Source organism: Lissotriton vulgaris, chromosome 6 (genome assembly GCF_964263255.1).
Source record: "Lissotriton vulgaris chromosome 6, aLisVul1.2, whole genome shotgun sequence".
In the NCBI taxonomy this organism is placed as follows: domain Eukaryota; kingdom Metazoa; phylum Chordata; class Amphibia; order Caudata; family Salamandridae; genus Lissotriton; species Lissotriton vulgaris.
Genome location: NC_141694.1, coordinates 140,289,202 through 140,310,926, shown reverse-complemented (window position 1 = coordinate 140,310,926; position 21,725 = coordinate 140,289,202). Strand labels below are relative to the sequence as shown.

Genomic DNA, 21,725 nt, shown 5'->3' with positions numbered 1-21,725 from the left:
ACTATTCAACATCGTCAAAGAGTTTACCAACCCCACCGCCGGCACCAACGACATCACTCCCTCCCAAGACCTCTGTGATTCTCTAGCCTCGTTCTTCCACAACTAAATCGCTGACATACATAACAGCTTTGGAGACCAGTCCACCCCACCCACCTCTGAACTAAAACCCCCCTCCAACAACCTCTGCGCATGCACCCAATCACCACTGAAGACACCATCCGCCTGATGAACACCATCCACTCAGGATCCCCAACCGACCCTTGTCCCCACCACATTTTCAACAAAGCAGACTCCATCATCGCACCCCTTCTCTGAGACGTCAACTGCTCCCTCAACTCCGCTACCTTCCCGGAAAGCTGGAAACATGCCGAACTCAGCGCCCTCCTGAAGAAACCCATAGCAGACCCCACTGAACTTAAGAACTACCGCCCCATTTCGCTCCTCCCATTCCCCGCCAAAGTCATTGAGAAAGCAGTCAACAGTCAACTCACTGCCTTCCTCGAATCCAACAAATCCCTCGACTCTTCACAGTCCGGCTTCCAAGCCAAACACAGCACCCAGACCGCCCTCATCGCAGCAACAGACGACATTCGAACTCTACTGGACAACGGAGAAACAGCTGCCCTCATCCTACTTGACCTCTCCGCAGCCTTCGACACAGTCTGTCATAGCACCCTTATAAAACGCCTCAGTAACGTCGGAATACAAGGAAAAGCATTGGACTGGATCATCTCGTTCCTCGCCGGAAGAACCCAGAGAGTCCGCCTCCCCCATTTTAGATCAGAGGCCACCGAAGTCATCTGTGGCGTACCACAAGGATCCTCACTCAGTCCCACCCTCTTCAACGTATACATGAGTCCCCTCGCATCCATCGCGCGCCAACACAACCTCAACATTATCTCCTACGCAGACGACACCCAGCTGATCCTCTCCCTCACCAAAGACCCAAACACCGCCAAAACCAACCTACACGAAGGGATGAAAGAAGTTACCGAGTGGATGAAGAACAGTCGTTTAAAACTGAACTATGACAAAATGGAAGTCCTCATCTTAGGATCATCCCCCTCCGCCTGGGACGACTCATGGTGGCCACCGGCCCTAGGAACCGCACCCATACCAACGGATCACGCACGTAACCTGGGCTTCATCCTGGACTCCTCCCTCTCGATGACCAGACAAGTCAACGCCGTCTCATCATCATGCTTCAACATCTACGTATGCTCAAAAAAATCTTCCGTTGGATCCCCACCGAAACAAGAAAGACGGTCACCCATGCACTAGTCACAAGCCCGATGGACTACGGAAACACCCTTTACGCCGGAACTACAGCCAAACTACAGAAAAAACTCCAACGCATCCAAAACGCCTCAGCCAGACTCATCCTAGACATACCCCGCCAAGCTCACATTTCCGGTCACCTGAAAGACCTCCACCGGCTCCCCGTCAACAAGAGAATAACGTTCCGTCTCCTCACCCACGCACACAAAGCCCTCTACGACCTAGGACCTGAATACCTCAACACGCGCCTGTCCTTTTACACCCCCACCCGCCAACTACGATCGTCCAATCAAGCCCTCGCCGCAATTCCATGCATCCAAAGATCCACCATGGGGGGAAGATCCTTCTCCTACTTAGCGGCCAAGATCTGGAATTCTCTCCCCACCCTCCTCCGCCTTACACAGAACCACCTCTCCTTCAGAAAACAACTAAAAACTTGGTTATTCGATAAGTAAAGTCCCCCCCTCCCTCAAGCGCCTTGAGACCCTCTGGGTGAGTAGTGCGCTATACAAATTTAAACTTGACTTGACTTGACTTCTCAGTTGCCAAGCATCATACAGTGCCCTAAAAGTCAACACTCATTCTCATAGATTTGGGCCCAAAGGAATGGCATTGAAGATCTAACTCATCTGGCCAATGCGAGATCGAAAAGAGTGCCGAGAAGCCCATACAAATCACGTGTTCTGCGGTAGGATCTAAGCAATACATTCACAAATACCGTAAGTGGTTCTTAGTATAAGCCTCATCCCGAATCAACTCTTTTAGGAAACTGCGCTCAAAGAAAATACATATTGGTCTCACGTGCTTGCAGTCACGTCTTCACGTCTTCTACGAGGTGGCAACCAAGTACTGGAGCTAGGGCAATGGATACCAAGGAGCAAAACACCCTAAAAAGGGTTAAATCTGACCACTCAAACCCAGGATCTCCTATCAAGACCAAGAAAGTCAGAGCCGATGCAATAGACATGATCCTAAGCAGGCTGGATGAGGTGAAAGACCTGGCCAGGACGCCCAAAGAGGAGGTAGTGGCAATTCGAAAACACATAAGGGACACCAACGCTCGCCTTACAGAGACGGAGTCAAGGATTAGCCGACTCAAGGACATCGAAGTTAAAACATGTGCAGCTCTTAAACCTTTGAACATAACCTCAGATCAAACTACAAGAAAGCTGGCTGAGTTGGAGGACAGAAACTGAAGGGGGAACCTACGCATTTTCGGCGTTCCGGAGGGATCCGAAGATTCACAAGGCTCATGTATCCAATTCCTGGAATCATGGTTCGCACAGGCTACAAATCTGACCTTCGTTCATCCCCTAGAATTCGACAGGGCCCACAGAGTGCCGGGAAGGATCACCAAAACGCAGAAAGGCCCCAGACCTATAGTTTGTAAACCACTACGTTTCCAGCACGTGGAACAAATCCTTGCCTTTGTTCGGAAGCACATCCACATTTTATGGAAGGACGCAAAGATCTACATTTCACAGGACTATAGTAAGGAAACGGTGGAAGTGAGGAAAGCGTTCCTGCCACTCCGACCGCAATTGAAAACAAGAGGCTATCAGTTCGGCTTTGTGGGGCCAGCAAAATACAGTGAGATTGTGCGGGGGTCCCCTTACATCTTTTCAGACCCCATGAAGCTCAGGCTTATGTTGGATGATCTGGAAGAACGCGACATGGACACCAACAATATAGACAGTATGGCTGCTTCAGCCTCTGGCTATAAATGAGTATCCTTTGCTTAAGTTAACTATGTAAAATTCCATTGGGCTTTCACAAAATAACATGACCATCGGTCTGTCTTTCTGTATGAAGTATTGGCAGGTTTGTTGCTCTTTGGTTACTGGTAGGGAGCCACTGGTAGTTAGATGCTCATTTTGTTATCGCTCAGGACTTCCGCAAAACTTATAAACTATGTATAAACTTTGTACTAGCACACCACCACTCCTGGGCACAACTCATAGAATCCATTATGCTCGTGACTGCACTGCATCACTCGCCACATGGAGTGTTAGTATCAATAAGAGCTCTATTGCCCTAAACCTAGTATGTGCTAGGCATTGCATGCCACGATGATCATCTTTAACTGCTCCAAACTATGTAGGTGGGGGCTTGGACACTAAGCGATAAGTTATGACCCATACTTGTAATGCGGCCTTTGTGCAGAGCATTAGGACTTTTCATGATGTATACCACTGGTCCCAACAAGTCATTCTCTTTCAAAGTTCACTTCTGAGACTTTAAGATGCGCAGACTCAGTATAATTGACGATTATAGATAGCTTATGAATAGATCCTTTAGCTCTTTCACTGTACGAAAGCTGATTACTTATTGTTATGCATAAGTGTTCCAATGTTGAAATGGCAGAGCTTCGGCTCCAAACCTGAGACACTTCTCTCATGGGACTAGCAGAGTTATCACTATGTTCAATGTTTAAAAATTGTTCCGATGTTTCTACTATATTAGCATATACGGGAGGGAACACTGCGATTTTCCTCAAGTCACCATGCTTTCTGTTTACGGTTGGGGAGGGTGGGGTGGGGGGTGTGGGAGGATGGGGGGGTTGGTGTTGTATGTATTGGTTTTCATTTTTTTGCTTATTCTTTGTGCTGACAAGATCTGACGTTTGCATGTCATCCTTACAAGCTTAAACAATCACTCGATACTCTTACAGATCGGGTGCTACACTAAACAGGTCATTGGGACTTATACAATCCATGCTCTCACTGAACTGCATAGAACACACTTCTCTGAGAATCATGCGGATACATACTGTCTATAATTCTTTGGAATGACGCATTCTACATTTGATACGCCACTTGGGGTGGCCACTGCAGACAAAATGAAAATTCTGTCCCTAAATGTGAAAGGATTAAATCAACCCGTTAAAAGACAAAAGATTCTGGACTATTTGCGCAGGCAAAAAGGCGATATTGTGTTACAAGAAACCAAATTAGATAGTAAACAATTCTATACGTTAAGAAACAAATACTATTCTGAAGTAGTAGGCTTTGATGCGGTGGGGAAAAAGAATGGAGTATTGACACTGATAGCGAAAAGATCCAAAGTGGAATTACTCTCCTCGTCGGCAGACGAAAAGGGCAGATGGGTTACGGCCAAACTAAGCAGAGATAACAGAGTTCTATGTCACCAACATTTATGCTCCCAACACTAGTGACTTACGTTTCTGGGAAGGTCTAGCGAAACAGGTTGAGACTATTCCAGGCTCTGCTATACACATAATGGGGGGTGATTTCAACTTTCCAATGGACCCAATCCTAGATAGAGACTCACGGTGCACCTTCAAATCAAACAAGTCTCACAAAGCACTCCTTAATCTGTGCCAACGTTTCCACCTAGTTGACACATGGAGATTACAAAACCCCACAGACAGGGACTATACGTTCTACTCCTCACCACATGATTCCTACTCGCATATTGATTACATCCTGATCACACAGGATGGGGTTAAATGATGAAATATTGAATAAAGATCAACACCGACTTGCTATCCAATCTGCCATTCGCTCGTATCTGGAGTTGAATGGAAGGGGGGACACCTCTGACCTAGTACGCTGGGAGGCCTTCAAAAGCACGATCAGGGGGGTGTGTATCAAAATTCGTTCAGCAATGAACAAAGACCATAATGCTAACTTGGAAGCACTAGAGCGAGAGATATCGGAACTAGAAAACAAACATCTAATAGACAGGGACAGAGTAACACTCAACACAATGACTGCTAAGAAATATGAATGCAATAAACTTGTGAGCGAAAGGGCAGGCGTATGGTTGGACAGGAGACGTAGACTCAAAATCTGCGAATCCAATAAAGCGGGCAAGAGCTTGGCCGCTTACCTAAAATTCAAAGTACAAAAGAACTCAATGTCATTAAGGATGCATCGGGGGTGGGTCACTCTGAACCAGACAAAATAGCAGAAGTTTTAAGGACTTCTACGAAACCCTTTATGCCAAAAATTAATCTGTAGAAGAGGGAAAGATTCAGGATTACCTGAACGAATGTGACCTACCAAAACTCTCCCCGGATGAACAGCAGGGTCTTAATGAACTGATCACGGCAATTGAAATAGAGAAAGCAATTAGAGTCTTAAAATGTGGTAAAGCTCCCGGCCCTTATGGCTTCACTGCTAAATTTTACAAAAGTTTTTCCTCCTTTCTGGTGGACCCCATTCTCCATTTGTTCCAAGAAATAAGCGACACAGGTGAAGTGAGGGGCACTCTGGCTGAGGCTATTATCGCTGTACTCCCAAAAGATGGTAGGGACCCCTCCCTTCCAAAAAATTATAGACCCATTTCCCTAATGAATCTGGACTGCAAGATCCTAGCCATGATCCTCTCGGCCCGTCTACAACGTGTTCTTCCTAACCTAATCCACCCTTCTCAAGCAGGATTTTTGAAAAATAGATTATCCAGTGATAATACCAGAGTACTGGCGCATGTCCTGGAAAAAGCTAAGCTCTTAGATACACCCACTGCGGCAATAACATTGGATGCCGAAAAGGCTTTTGACAAAGTCGACTGGGCTTTTCTCGAAGCAGTGTTGAATAAATTCAACCTAGGAGCAACATTTACGAAACTTGTCATGTCCCTTTACGCCTGTCCCACTGCAAAGGTTAGGGCAGGTGGCTCTTTTTCCTCTTCCTTGTCTTTGAAACAGGGTACAAGGCAAGGATGCCCCCTCTCCCCATCCTTGTTTTTGTTAGCAATTGAACCGTTCCTATATCACATAAGGCACAATGATGCGATTGCCGGTATCCCATTCCAAGATTGCACCATAAAACTAACCGCATACGCTGACGATGTTCTAATTATGTCGGAGAGAGCGGAGGAGGCTATTCTGGCGCTCATGCACACCATTGATGAATTCTCTAAGGTATCAGGCTACAAGCTAAATAAAGACAAAACGGAGGTCAAACTCCTGAACAATATTGGTAATAGTGACATTCTTGGAAATTCCAGCCTCACCTGGCAACCACACTGCTTTAAGTACTTAGGCCTTGATTTTGGGAAAGACTTAATATCAACATTAAAAATCAATGAGGAACTAACCCTGAAAAAGATCTCAACACTATTAGATAGTTGGTCACCCAAGTTTCTCTCCTGGTGGGGCAGAGCAGAGACTCTCAAAATGATGTCCACCACTCTGGTGAACTACCTAGCTAGCATGCTTCCTATGACTTTTACGGACGACTTTGTCAAGAAAGTGGATAGGCAGTTTGGTGAGTTTCAGTGGCGGGGAAAGAAAGCCAGGATGTCTATGAAAAAGCAACAGATGGCAAAAGAAAAAGGCCTCTTCCCTCGTTCAGGAACTACCAGACGGCTTTCCTCTGCAAACAGGGAGCCTTTTGGCTGGTAGACTCTCCATCATATGTCCCAGTGTGGCTAAACATTGAAAAGTCTATCATAGCACATGCACCTTTACCGACCCTTAGTATGAACTTGGCACATTTACCTCATTCCAAATATATCCTGCTGAATACCAGACGAGCCTTACTAAGGCGGGACCAATCCCATAAAACTAACTTTACTATAAAAAAAAAACTTTTATGTCACTTTGGAGAAATCCCATGTTCAAATTTGACGGCAAAACCCTTTTCTGGGAATCATGGTCTGTAAAGGGCATTAATATGGTTAAGGATCTATACGAGGGAGCGCAACCCATTCCTTTCTCGAAATTACAGATGTCATATAATCTGACTCCCATAGACTTCTACCATTTCCGGAAACTGAAATCTATCATTTCAAAACGTAATCTCACCATTGACACCTTGGCTTGTGACACACCTTCCACATCTTATTCACGCTGGCCACTTTGTATCTAGAGTTTATAAACTACTCCTACCTTTACCCGGGAAATCCCACAGACAGGCAGAAGGTAAATGGGAATCGGAACCCAACACGATGGGAGTAATGTTAGATTGGGACATAATACATAACACCGCCTTAACTAACAAAGTATCCCCAATTCTCTGTCAGACAAAATTTATGCTGCTGAACAGAACGTTCTGGACTCCACAGGGACTCTTTAAATGTCATCTGAGAGATACACCTATCTGCTGGAACTGCCAAACAGGGTTAGGAGATCTCGCACACATGCTTTTTCACTGCCCTATACTGCAGACATTCTGGGGGAAGATCTTTGATTATATTCACCAAGTCTTTAACATCAATCCCACAAGGGACTTTATATATGTTATTCTAGGAGCACTAGACCCACAGCTCCATGACATTCATGACCGCCAACTTCTTGATCTGATGCTAACACTGGCTTGCAAGGTTATCTTGTGCAAGTGGATAAGTTCATTGGAGATTAACTTTATAATATGGCGGGAGTGGCTCTACCTTCTTGAGAGCAGCAGACAACCCGACGCTACAATCTGCCACTTGGCGACCTTCAAATAAGAAACTATGGAAATCTCTTGATGCAAAGTCTTCTCAATATGATCCCCCGTGATGCAACGGATAAGACTGTGTTTACTCTCGTATAGTTCTCTGCGTGTATAGCTCTGCACCTGATCACACTGTGAACGACGCTATTGTTGCTAGCTTGGATGTCATGTTCTTGGTCCTCTTATCTTCTGTTTCTTTTTCTCTACGTGTAAGTGTCATTTAACAATCTGTATGAATCAATCTCTGTAATTGAAGCTTTACTGTAATGTTTTTTCCTTTGTTTTTTTCCCCTAAATTCTCAATAAAAACGATTTGAAATTTAAAAAAAAAAAAAAATCAGCCAGCCAACACGTGTTTCGTCAATGGGTGTGTCATCCTACGACTTTCTCAGAGCTGTTATCCTCAGTGTCAATCTTGAGTCTTTAGTCTAGTTCCCCAAATTAAAATAGTAGCAGAAAATTCGTAAATCCAATTCCAAGTGGATGTGTGCCCCTTAGACGGGCTTGTTGCCCAGCATGGGCTAGAGCTCTATTACTTCTATTTTGGCTTGTTCATCCATACGTTTTTTGTTGGTTTCTGGCCATAATACAAGCACTTGTGTTTTTTGTCGCTCCGTTCCTGTTTGTTTTGTAACCGTAACACCAGTGGGCCCGCCAGAGGAGCTGACCTCCGATGAAAGATGCTTAATGACAAATGCATGCAGGGTCACTTTGTAGAGGCGGAGGCAGCCCGGCTAGTGACAGCCTGAGCACCGCAGGAGCCGCATGACGCTCTCGCAGATGGCTTATCTGCCCTGCTGTTCATTGTCTTGCAGAGCTGACTAGACCAACCTTATTCCTATAAATTACAGCATGTGTGTACAAATAAATCATCAGGACACACGCTGAAGTCTGTGGCAAAGACGAGTGTCATCAGGGGCACGAAGTTCCTCTTCTGTTCCTTTATTTACGAGCCAGGTGCATAATGGGAACTGTAGTCCTCAATCACCTCAGCCCAAGTTCGAGACTACAGCGGCGTTGTATAATGTTGGTGCTGCCAACATGCCATTTCAGAGCATGTTGAAGGCAAAAGAAATGCGATGTGGGGGTCGAGTTTAGAACAATCATTTATTTCAAATGTATAATAATAAGAGAAAAATGCACTTTCATGCTTTCTGTGATAGCGAATATCTGTACGATCATTGGCAAGTATTTGTTTTGTATAACAATAAATGTAAGACAAGAGTATCGATATAATGGCTTGAGGGTGCAATGCTTTCAGGCGCAAGCACATTCAAAAGCTACACTAAAGGATTATCCTTTCACGGCCTTTCATTTGGTAAGCACAGAGAGATTAAGTGATTTGCCCAGAATCGTAGGATGTTGAGATAGGCTTTATGTATGAAAGTAGTTACAGTGCATGCAACACTTACAAACCATTAGGCCAAAGTCTGATACCTACCATGAACAATTGCATTCACAACGCAAAACCCAAAGCAGTACATTCAGAACAACATTCACAAAATTAGTTTTTAACTTATCCCCAACCCTCCTTTATTCCTCTTCACACTCTCGTCCCTGTTTTTCCTCCCCCTGCCCATCCCTGTTTCTTCTCCCCCCTAGTCTTTCTCTCTCCTCGCTGGCCACTCCCACCCGATTGCCTAAGCCAAAAGCTCATCCATGGGTGAAACTTGCTGGCTTTGCCAATGCTTGTTAGCTACTGGTTGCTGGTTTTCAACTCTGACAGTGCACAGAGGTCTGCTAACCAGACCTCTGTGCCAGTGCTCCTTCCTTAAAACGAAGTGACTGATTGTTCTACAATTGGCAAAGGACTTTAGCACCCCTGTAAGTCCCTAGTAAATGGTATCCCAGGTAAATAGGACCTTGGTACTAAAGATGGTCGCTAAGGGTGCAGCATATCTTAACCTTCCCTAAGGGACCCACATACAAATTCCACACAGACTGCCATTGGAGGCTGTATGACATGGGTCAAACCATGAGTGAAAACATGACACTCCTGTGTGCCCTGCCAAAGTTACTGCATTTAATATATGCTAGCCAACCCTACAGCAGGCCTTTAAGCCCTAAGACGGGGTGCATTATATGAGGACATAACTGCATGAGCAGATATGACCCTGTGATGTCTAGTTCGATTACTAGATATTGAAAGTGAACAGGGATGCCATCTTAATGTATGTACTGGTCAAACAATGTTTCTCAGCTACATAATTGTTTCATTGAAACCGGTGATGTTTGGTAAGAACACCTCGTATGTCTAAACCCACACTGATTCCAGTGATGGATTTAATATGTGCACCCAGAGGGTACCTTAGAGGTACCCCCTGAGCCCTATTACCCCTAAACAACTTTCCACAGGTGTTCCCTAGGGGTCTATTTTAAGCCCCTTACTTTTTAATATCTATCTCACCCCGCTGATTTACCTCGCTGAACAACTAGGGGCAAAAATTATGGCGTACGCCGACGATACGCAGCTTTTGTTTACCTGGCCTAAAGATAATTTAGATACGTCGGATGCCCAACTTTGTCTGTCCTCTGTTTTTCAATGGCTAGCACACGCACAATTAAAATGCAACGAAAGTAAATCCGAGGTTCTGTTGTACGGCTCTTTTCCTGAGGATTTTAGTGAGCGTCTCTGGCCTGCTGACCTCCCCCCTCCAAAAGCCACATCTGGCCCAGTGAAAAACTTGGGAGTTTGGTTTGGTAAGAACCTTAAGTTCGAGGACCATATAAAGAAACTCATGGGGGTTTGTTTTGCCACCCTAAAAACCCTACGTAGGTTCTTCCCTCTTCTACCACAAGAAGCAAAAGAGACAGTCATCCGTGCCTTAATTCTCTCCAGGCTAGACTACTCGAACGGACTGTTCTGTGGATTGCCGGCATACCTGATTCACCGCCTTCAGGTCATTCAGAACGCCGCCGCCAGGCTCTTGTTTAAGGCACCTAGGCGCTCCAGTGCCCGTCCCCTGCTTTGTGCTCTCCACTGGCTTCCGGTTGCCCACAGGATTATGTTTAAAATTCTTGTGCTGGCCTACCGAGCCATCCATCAAACTGGCCCTGTCTATCTGAGAAAAATGTTCTGTCTGTATGTCCCTAACCGCCCTCTACGATCGGCCAACATGTGCCAGATGTCTGTCCCCAAATTTAAATATTGCAGACTTGGCGGCCAATCAATCTCAGTAAAAGCAGCAAAATCCTGGAATGCCCTTCCCCTCCACTTAAAAACTGCACCGTCCCTCAATGCTTTTAAGAAAGGACTAAAAACTCACCTTTTTAATATTAAAGTCTAATTTTTCTCTGTTATGTTTCTTAATATTTGTCCTCTCCCAGTCTGCTCCGCCTTTACCGCGCCAGGATACTATTTTTTAGTAACAGCGCGCTTAAAAGCCTTTAATAATAATAATAATAATAATATTAGTCCTCTAGTGTGCTGGCTGACTAGTCCTATCCAGCCTGCCACCCAAGACAAGTTTCTGACCCCCCTGGGAGGTGAGAGCCCATGATATTTTTCATTACAATGTAGTTTGTTTATATAATTCATAGATCTTTACAACAGCTACTGTGAGTTTTAACAGAGTTTCATTAACATTCATAGTTTTAAAAACACCTGTGGAGCCAATTGGGGCGGAGGTGGAGGCCAACATGTGCCTGACCTAGTAAAGAATGGGAGGGGGATCGTCTTCGGATTTCAGACTCTTCTAAGGGAACAGACTCTGATAAGGAGCCGGCTTGAGACGTATTCTGCACACACACAAACAATGTATACAATAAAGGTACTGTGCACATAGATGCATGCATTCACCCCCAAAGACACTTGGTACCCAAGTATGTCCTGAACCTCATAGATACAGTGTTCATTCAGACAGCAGGCACACAAACACAAGGATTCAAGCACACAGATTCAATGCAATCCTATAGACTCACTGTGCATGCAGATACATAATACGCAGAGGCAAACTCAATTCAACAGATTAAAGACAGGTAATGCACAGACATACTCAGTACACAGGGACACTCCCCACAAAGATACTAACATTGTTTAGCACAGGTGCACTGTACCAAGATACCATCTTTGAACAAAGAGATGACCAATAAACACGGATATTTGTGATGTCAACTATGCATTTTGTGACCACACTGAATCTCCGAAACTTTCCACTCAACCTCAATCTTCACAAAAACCACTTACCTACCCCACTTCCTCCCCTTTTTCTTCGGGTACATTTTATATACCCAGTGAAGAATTTTGTCATACATATGTTTTGATGAGGATGTGATTAAAAAGATCTCTCACCATTCAATTGTGTAATTGTTTTCACTCTAGAATAAGTACAAATAAATATTTGTGTTATCTAAATGTACATACTGGGACCACTTTCCCTGTAACATTGAATACCCAGGTCCCAGTACTTTTGGGTTTACCCTTCTATGTAATTATACCATGGCTAGGCGAGCACTGCTAAAACTTGTGAGTCTGACCGTTGCTACAGTGGGTCGGACTGCTGTCTTACCTAATTTGTGGATTGAGGTTGTAGGATGACCAATGGATGAGAAATGGTTTTGTAGTTAAGGGTTTATGCTTCCTATAACTTCGCAATCCAGTCCTGAGAATTCACCTCCAAAGGGTCGTCTTGTGGTATCACCCATTGTTGGATGAAACACCAGTGGGGGGTCTGCTATCGTGAGTAGGAATTGTGCCTCCAAATGTCGAATCCACACACCTACCTGTGCACGGCCACAGGCATAGTCCCCCTGCTGTCTCAGTGGTGGCCGTTCTTAGTTTGCTGCTTGTGTCATCCCACCTCTGTTTTTGCTTCAAAGTCTCTGCCCTCTAGCATTGACTGTGTTCTTCGGTCAGCAAAACTGGGTTATGTTGTTTTGTACTCCATTCAGCTCAGTGGAGGCCGCTCAACCTGGGCCCCTATGTTTACGGTTATCTGCTCTCTGGCAGGGGGTGAAATCTCGATTGCTGGTCCCTAATTGCCTAGCAGACAGGCTGGTTCAGGGAACTCCAGGATAAGTGTCAGTCTCACAGCCAACCCTGCCAGGCACACTGGTGCCCCATTAAGTAGTTTCAGAATACCATAACCAAAATATTGTCTCATAGGAATAGTGTGTCAAAAATATTGTTTATATAAATATTGGCCCATTGGAGTTAATATTAGAAAGTCTACATCCAATAAAATTGTTTTTGTAGGACCCAATATTTCAGGAAATATTTTTGCTAATGATATTCTGACATCAAACATCTGGCATGCTGATTGCAATTTATTCAAGTTAGCTGCAGGGACTATATTTATCTACCTACCTATCTGTCTGTTTTGCAATTTTCAAGGTTTACGTTCTTTGAATTGCTTCCCTTTGCTATGTTGGGAATCCTTAATATGAAGTGCTATGCAAAATCTAAAACTTAATGCAATTTAGGGTTAAAGCACAGCACCATCCGTATTATAGTTATTTAGCTGGTCATTGAGATATAAAAGTCTAAGTCTGTCCTGGAAGGGCATCTTTATTGATCTTATGTGATTGAACACCTCTTTTCTTTAGTTTTTAAATGAAATACTGATGCAAGACCACAATGATATGTAGAAACTTGCTTCCTGCAGCATATGGATAATGTATGTAAGTTTAGGTTGCTTTACAGATCAAACAGTCTTCTACAAGTCTTAAGGTAGTCTGTGATTGAGTGTTCATGGTTCAACCATTGCTTCGACATTGCTCTAGTACACTGGCCATCTAATTTGCTTCAATTGTTTGCTTTATTTACTTTTGAGTTGGACTGCATCACTAAATATTCGAATAAAAGGGGACTTTATAACTGTAGTTGGTTTATTATAAGCTTATTCGACTTTCAAATGAGCCTAAAGTGAGGATCTTGGGCTTGTGGACTTTCATGATTATCCATACAAATGTGGATAAGTTGTTTTCTATTTATAAAAATATGTGCCTCCTGCAACCCACAGCTAAAAAAGGTGAAAGCCACATTTTCGTCCCTGTAATCCAGACTGTCTTCAACCATATTGCTACATTCACCATGTATTTTATGTTGTATTGTTATGGAACGAGAAACAAATACATTGTTGGCATGCAATATACTATGAGCATTACTTCTGCATGGAGATGCCATTCGAAGTCCGTTTTTCATGCCATTATCTCATGTTTTTTCCCAGCTCGGTTGCGTGGTCTCCATGATGGCCTATTCACAGGGCAAATAGACGCTGTAGATACCTTAAATTCCACTTATAGAGTAACGTTCGACAGGTCGGGACTTGGAACTCACACAGTGCCTGATTACGAAGTGCTTGTAAGTATTACAGTAAACATTGCTGTGTCGAATTTCATTTATATGTGGTGTATGCATTGTTAGTTTACATGAAATAAGTTTTTTGAAACACATTTTTTCTACGGTACTCAGGTGAGATGTTACTTATAGTTACTTAAATGATAGAAGTAATCTGTATCCCTCTGGGTGCAGTTAGAAGAGGATTTCTGACTGACTAGTAGTAGCTTGATTTCCTTAAATATTGTAAGTTCGTGAAATGCCTTTTGCCCTCTTTATAGCAACGTTACTCTCTGCCAAATTTGTATTTGAGTAAAAACTATACAATACACCGACATACATAACATACCATTCTATTGACCTCTTCCTTATCTTGAGATATTTGATAGAGACTACTAGCCGCAGATTTCTTAACGTAGAATTATCCCCAGGCGTGAGACTGGATCCGGAATTTTTTTTGCCACAGCATCCCTGCGTGCCGGGGGGACGGCTTCAGGCGACTCCGCCCAGGCGTCGTCCGCGTACGTGATGTCAGCGAGGTCACAAGTCCCACCCCGGCACGCCTATGTCAGTTTTTAGGTCTCGGACCGTAGGCTGCGCTTGCGCAGTCTCGCGCCGAGATTTTATGTTTTCTAGAGTGGGGCTTGAACCCGCCCCTCTTCTCCATTGGCTGGCTTCCTAAACGGAGGCCAGCCATTGGAGGAGAGGGGCGTCACTCTGTTCAAGCCCCGTCTTTTTGGGATTAGGGGGGTGTGTTTTTTACATCCTTTCTCTTTTCTTTATCTCCTCTTCCAATTGGCAGGATTTTTACCTTCCAGCCAATGGGAAGAGAAGAGAAAGAAAAACACGCCCCTGAATCCCAAAATGACGCTGCATTTCTCCGAGGCATTTCTGCCTTACCTCAGAGAAACATGGTGGTCTCTGTGTCTCTCCCTCGGTGCCCGGCTTGTTGTACTTGCAAATCCAGTTTATTTCTGCTTTGTATACATTAGGAAATTTTTCCATCTTCATATAAAAGTCTCCTGACTTCGAGGCCCTGCGCGCGCGCCTCCGTATCAGCGGTCCTTTCCCCCGTCGGCTGATTCCTTGCTGCCCTCGGTTCCTCGCTGATAAGCCGCCTCTTGCAGGAGAATTACTGGAGCCCTGCATGGAAACAACTGATAAAACATCAGACGCGGCGGAGTGCTGCTAGAGGGCCATTGTTGCGCTCCGCTCATAGCTCATTTCGTCTTCACCTTGTCCAAATGAACACTCTTCCAATGTACACAGCGACTGAACAGGGTTGTCTCTCTCCACCGGGCAGCGAAGGCCAATTAAGGCCCCAAGCTCACCGGGCAGCGAAGGCCAATTAAGGCCCCAAGCTCACTCAGCGACGGACAGAAATGCACCACAAATGTGTCCACACGGAAATGCTGCTTGTAAGCGATACGTCTTTCTGCTGTTCTTCTGGTGGCGGTGATCTCCAAGCACGTAATAATCATTTCTGTCGGCAATGACCGAGTAGTTCTACCAAGAATTTAGGCTGGCTCGATCTTAAAGCCAAGAAAATCCAACGTGACGTAACATTATTTATTTTTAATTTACTTCGTTTTAAATTGGTCTTTAGTATTGGTGTCACGGTAAGAACATTCTGTAGATGAAAATAATAGTAGTTCTCATGCTTGGACTTGTATGCCTGTATAATAAGAAATACCAAACTACGATCCCAAGCTTAGTTAGAAAAGGCAAGGATGCAGGGAGATGACACCTATATATGTCCACACAGAACATCCATTATCATAGAATATAGAGAGGTAAAGAAATACGAGGAAGAGAATAGAGAAAGAAGAGAGAAAGGGGCAGTGTGAGTGTGTGCGAATGCGCACCTGCACATACAGGGGCATGTACAGTGGTGATTCGCACATTTAGCCAACATAACATTTCCGTGTGAGTAACCATACATTTATTGGTGAATGCGCTGCAAACACAGGATGCTGTATGGTTGCACTTTTCTCATGAAGCAGGCAGTAATTTTATATTTGCCCAAGGAGGCGCTTTGAATTTTATTTCATTTAGAGGCTATTGATCATTTTTGCTTTTCTCATAAAATGTTAATACTTCCGATTGCAAGGGATAGAATCGATAACATACAGTCCTTTCATTCGAAGAGAATGTATTTTAATTAAGAATGTAGCCCACTGGGATCAGAAAAAGATTCGATTTCACCAAAGCCTGTTCAAGAGTTAAAGATCACCCAGCCCACTGCTGCCCCCGCCGATCCATATGTCTGCATCCTGATGCGGATGAGCGACAGCTGTCTGGGCTGAAACACGACAGCCCCAAACCACTTACTCCCACCCTGTCCAGGGAGTTAATGTTTTCATCTTCTCCTGTCCATCATGTAAGACGTCCCAGCGTGGATTACAGGATCTTCACTTGTTATCACTGACGGCAATGCCTTGACTTTACAGCAAGCAGTAATGATCCGTGTGCTTGTGTGTCGCACGCATTACGAGTGCTCCTGTGATAGACCAACGCAAAACCAGAGTGGCCGCTTTACACCCCATGTGTCGTTACACAAACACGCCTGCAGTTCTCACAGGCACCTTAACCCGTTGCATTGATTCTCTCCCTTTCCTCTGTAACTTCTGTGGTTTCTTTGAACCCCTACCGCCATTCAGAGCCGGCCTGTGCAGTGCTTAGCAACTGCATTATTAAGCGGGTGTCGGGTGGCTGCTGGGCTGCTCTGCAGTGGATGGGAGCCCTTGCTGCGGCACAGCCCGCTGCACACTTATGTATGCACAGTCAGCCGGGGATGTGCTGCTTCTCACAACGCATATAAGTCGCTGCCAGCAAGAAGGTTGGGCGCTGTGAGTTTTGTTCTTCTGGTGGGACGCCTTACTTTTCTTCACTTTTTTTCAATCAGCATAGCTCAGTAAATCGCTCAGTGGTGCCTAAGAAATATATATAGATACATTAGTACATGTTATACCTATTTATATCAAGAAATGCACATGTATTCAGATAAATATAATCAAATTAAATGTATATACTCTACCTCCACCCGGACTCCTCCTAAACCATATTCTACAACTATGATCTCCAAAATAACAATTTCTAGACTCTTCCCTCCTCTATCCCCCCTTGTGTCACCCCAAAACCTAATTTTAATACTATAATTTCCCAAACTGCCCTGCTAAATTTTTCCTTCATGCATCCCTCTTCTTTACTCATCCCAAACCTCATCTCCCAATGAACACTATCTAGACTCTTCAATCTTCTATCCCCCACTATCCTTTTCAATTCAACTAACACTCATGTCCACTGCTCAAATTAACATATTTCCCTTCCTAATCCTTTCTGGGTTCTGGAGCAGCGTGCTACTCGCCGAAAAGAACTTCAATGCTTCATTAGGGGTAGTAAGTGCTTTATTAATACAATTAAAATAAAATACAGGTGTTGGGTTCTGCCCTGATCTAATTTTAAGGATTTATTTGGCCTGCTTTCAGCCCTGTGGGCATAGGCAGGTGTGTTTTAACAATTGCCTTAAAGGGTCTAAAAGGCACCAAACGAGATGGAGCACTGATTTGATAGTGGGAGGCCCTCCATTTCCTGTCACTAATATAGTAAAGGGACCATCCGGCAAATGATGTGGAGTGTGGGTGCCAGTCACCGCTGTCCTTTCTGTGCCCTCTGCCAACCTTAACACCCCCTCCACTCGCTTGGAGCGTGGGTGCCAGTCACCTCTGTCCTTTCTGTGCCCTCTGCCAACCTTAACAACCCCTCCACCCGCTTGTGTGTGTGGGTGGCTCTGTGTGTGTGTGCGGGTGGCTCTGTGTGTGTGTATGGCTGGCTCTGTGTGTGTGGGCGGCTGGCTCTGTGTGTGGGCGGCTGGCTCTGTGTGTGGGCGGCTGGCTCTGTGTGTGGGCGGCTGGCTCTGTGTGTGGGTGTTAGAAGGCGACCTCCGGGGAGGGCAGGGAGTGTACCTTACCACCCTGGGACCCACCTCCTTAGGTACGAAGACGAGCGCTGGCGGGAGACTTCTCAGGGGGATAGTCTCGAATCTAGGATCGTACACACCACACAAGAACCAAACGACAAAGAGACACCACACCGTAGCTTCTTAAGAACGTTTCTTTATCTCGTGAGTTGAGGGTTCTTTATGATCAGAGGAGGCAAGTAATACAAGCAGAGCAAGGGCTCAAAGAGTCTCAGTCAGGGTAGGGGTAGCTGGACAGTCTTATAGGCTCAGAGTCAATATTTTTGCGTATCCGACGCACAGCTCTCCATCTTCGAGCCGGGGGATACGGGCGATCTGTTGGGGTCCAGCCGGACCAGGAGAGTCAGGGAGCCGCGAGTCACTCAGCAAGCTCAGGTGTGCCAAGGTTGCAGGGGAGCCGCGAGTCACTCAGCAGGGCTCAGATGTTCCAAGGTTGCAGGGGAGCCGCGAGTCACTCAGCAAGCTCAGGTGTGCCAAGGTTGCAGGGGAGCCGAGAGTCACTCAGCAGTGCTCAGGGGTTTCAAAGTTGCAAGGGAGCCGCGAGTCACTCAGCAGGGCTCAGGTGGGTTCAGCAGAAGTCCTTCTCTGCCAATCGAGCCGCGACCACATCAGCAGGGCTCTCGTTGTGTCCAGAATCGAATCTGTCGATAGTCCCGGAGCATCCCCAGTTATAGGGCTGCTCCCCTTTGATCTCCGGAGTTCTGGTCTGATGGGGTCTTAGCACCTGGGAGCCGCTTGTTGGGGTTTCCTGCCATGCGGCTCTTTGATCCATTCAGGTCAGGTTTCGGGAGGAGTCCCAGACACACAGCAGGCGTGGAGCCAGCCCTCCGGGAGCCGGAGGGGCGATCGAAACCCACTTCTTGAGAGATCGGAGGTGTGAACGATACTGCTTCTTCCTCTCTCACTCAAGGGGGGTGCTTGGTTCTCCAGCCAGGGTGGCGCCTCTCAGTCTAGGCCGCGCTGGTTCGGCGGCCATCTTAGGTGCCGGAAAGTGGGCACACAGGGCCTACGGGCCGGGAAAATGGAGGCCTGTACGGGGAAGCCCGGGAATGGTCATGGGTAACATGGAGGAAAGGGTCGGTTTGTTGTGGGGGTAAAGCTCGGACGGGGGTTGCTACGGGTCAGGGAGGACCACGCCACGAGGCCGGGTCTAACAGTGGGCGGGTGGCTCTGTGTGTGGGCGGGTGGCTCTGTGTGTGGGCGGGTCGCTCTGTGTGTGTGTGGGCGGGTCGCTCTGTGTGTGTGTGTGGGCGGGTGGCTCTGTGTGTGGGCGGGTGGCTCTGTGTGTGGGCGGGTGGCTCTGTGTGTGGGCGGGTGGCTCTGTGTGTGGGCGGGTGGCTCTGTGTGTGGGCGGGTGGCTCTGTGTGTGGGCGGGTGGCTCTGTGTGTGGGCGGGTGGCTCTGTGTGTGGGCGGGTGGCTCTGTGTGTGGGCGGGTGGCTCTGTGTGTGGGCGGGTGGCTCTGTGGGTGGGTGGCTCTGTCTGTGGGTGGGTGGCTCTGTGGCTCTGTCTGTGGGTGGGTGGCTCTGTCTGTGGGTGGCTCTGTCTGTCTGTGGGTGGGTAGGTGGCTCTGTGGCTCTCTGTGGGTGGGTAGGTGGCTCTGTGGCTCTCTGTGGGTGGGTAGGTGGCTCTGTGGGTGGGTGGCTCTGTGGGTCTATCTGTGGGTGGGTGGCTCTGTGGCTCTGTCTGTCTGGGTGGGTGGGTGGCTCTCTGTCTGTCTGTCTGTCTGTCTGTCTGTCTGTGGGTGGGTGGCTGTCTGTCTGTCTGTCTGTCTGTCTGTGGGTGGGTGGGTGGCTCTCTGGCTGTCTGTCTGTGGGTGGCTCTCTGTCTGTCTGTGTGTGTGGCTCTCTGTCTGTCTGTGTGTGGGTGGGTGGCTCTGTCTGTCTGTGTGTGGGTGGGTGGCTCTGTCTGTCGGTCTGTCGGTCTGTCTGTGGCTCTGTCGGTCTGTCTGTCTGTGGCTCTGTCGGTCTGTCTGTCTGTGGCTCTGTCGGTCTGTCTGTCTGTGGCTCAGTCGGTCTATCTGTCTGTCTGTGTGTGGATGGGTGGCTCTGTCGGTCTGTCTGTGGGTGGCTCTGTCTGTCTGTGGGTGGCTCTGTCTGTCTGTGGGTGGCTCTGTCTGTGGGTGGGTGGCTCTGTCTGTGGGTGGGTGGCTCTGTCTGTGGGTGAGAGGCTCTGTTGTGGGTGGCTCTGTGGGTAGCTTTTTTTGTAGGTGGCTCTGTGTGTGTGGGTGGCTCTCTGTGGGTGGGTGGCTCTGTCTGTAGCTTTTTTGTAGTTGGCTCTCTGTGGGTGGGTGGCTCTCTGGGTGGGTGGCTCTGTCTGTGTGAGTGGGTGGCTCGATGTGAATGACTGTGTGGGTGGCTCTCTATGTGTGTGGGTGGCTTTGTGTGTGTGTGGCTCTGTGTGAGTGCAAATGCAATAGGTCTCGCATTTGAGAGCGATTGAGCTATTGACATTGTAAATGACAATGCCATTTATTTATGTTTTAAAAACAAAAACATAAATAAAAATGTCATGAGCAATGCCAATAGCTCTAACTTAAACAATGCCGAGACCATTGCATTGTAAATGCTTGTTTCCTTTTCCGCGCGCAACTCTGATCCGGTTCATGCTTCGGGCCTATTTAGGCCTTTCCCTTCGCTTTTGCGTGTGTTTGTGGGAACAGTGTGCGGATGCCTGCGGGCTTTAAAACGTGCTCATCTTGTGGACACCTGATGGCGACGTACCTGTACCTCATTTGCATGTGGTGTTTGGGAGAAGATCACGGTTCCACTGATTGCAAGGCGTGCCAACAGTTGAAGCTGAAGTTCCGGCGGGAGTGCTGGATGAAACTTCTCTCGGCTCGCATGTGTAGATCGGCTTCGTCACCTCAATCAGCTTCGGCGGAAGGTTTTCGAAGCCACCGTCGTTGTCCTCATCCTTCTCCTAAGCCGCAAGGGCGCTGCTCACCTGTCGGTAAGTTTTGCAGTTTGTCCCCGAGGGCTGGTTTCCGGCCTATTAGGGGCATGGGCTCTCGGCGGATGATGCGGCTCTGCGTATCGTCCCCCTATCCACCGTTTCCCGGTGAGGGGGCGTCGTGATGAGCACAGATGGAGACATATGCGCCGGCTTTGCAGGCCTCACTAGCTTCTCCTCCTCCTTCACCTCCTGGGACGTCAGCGGATCCCTTGCAGTGTTCGGGTCCCTCCATGGCGCCGACTGGCTCGGATGCAGGCTCGGAGGATGTTGTGCCGTTGATGTGTGGCCCTTCGGGGTTCCCTCCTTCGGACCACGGTGCTTCTGCTTCGCCGCAAACTCCCACAGGAGTCCCTGTGGTGTTGCGGGAGGTCGCAGGGGCTCGGGTCGCATCATTGAGCCCCTCTTGGCCCTAAGGACAGGCTGCGATCTTGTCTGAGGCAGAGGTGACCGCGCTGGCGGCTGCTGGCCCTTCCCGGGCTCCTCTCGTCCCTCCACGCAGGTGGCTGCCTCGTCGGAGGTAGAGTCTCTGGCCCAGCCGCCGGTCTCCTGTGCCGCGTGGTGTGGAGGAGGCCTGTCCGGCGTCCCCTTTGGCTCTGGACGACGATGACGTCCTGCCTCAGGTTGCGGACTCTACGGCGCCGGGCAGGTGTCTGGTCGCGGACTCTTCTTCGGGCGCCTCCTCTTCACCAGAGGTTGGACACCTGCTGGTGTCGTCCTTGCCGGAGACTGGCTGCAGCGTTGGCTCCTCGCCGCGGGCGGAGCCACAGGTCCCACACTCCTTGGCCCCTCTTCCTCCTTTCTGGGCCTGGCCCTTCCCCACTTCGATTGGCTTAG

The 21,725-nt window shown here is 47.3% G+C and overlaps 1 protein-coding gene across 1 annotated transcript in view; it reads left to right on the top strand.

The window, feature by feature from the left end:
* LIN9 (lin-9 DREAM MuvB core complex component) overlaps nucleotides 1-21,725 on the top strand; it is a 604,858-nt gene that overhangs the window by 330,151 nt on the left and 252,982 nt on the right. The window contains exon 8 of the mRNA XM_086926178.1: nucleotides 13,850-13,983. Coding sequence (XP_086782304.1) covers nucleotides 13,850-13,983 — 134 coding nt within the window. The remainder of the gene's footprint in view (nucleotides 1-13,849; nucleotides 13,984-21,725) is intronic.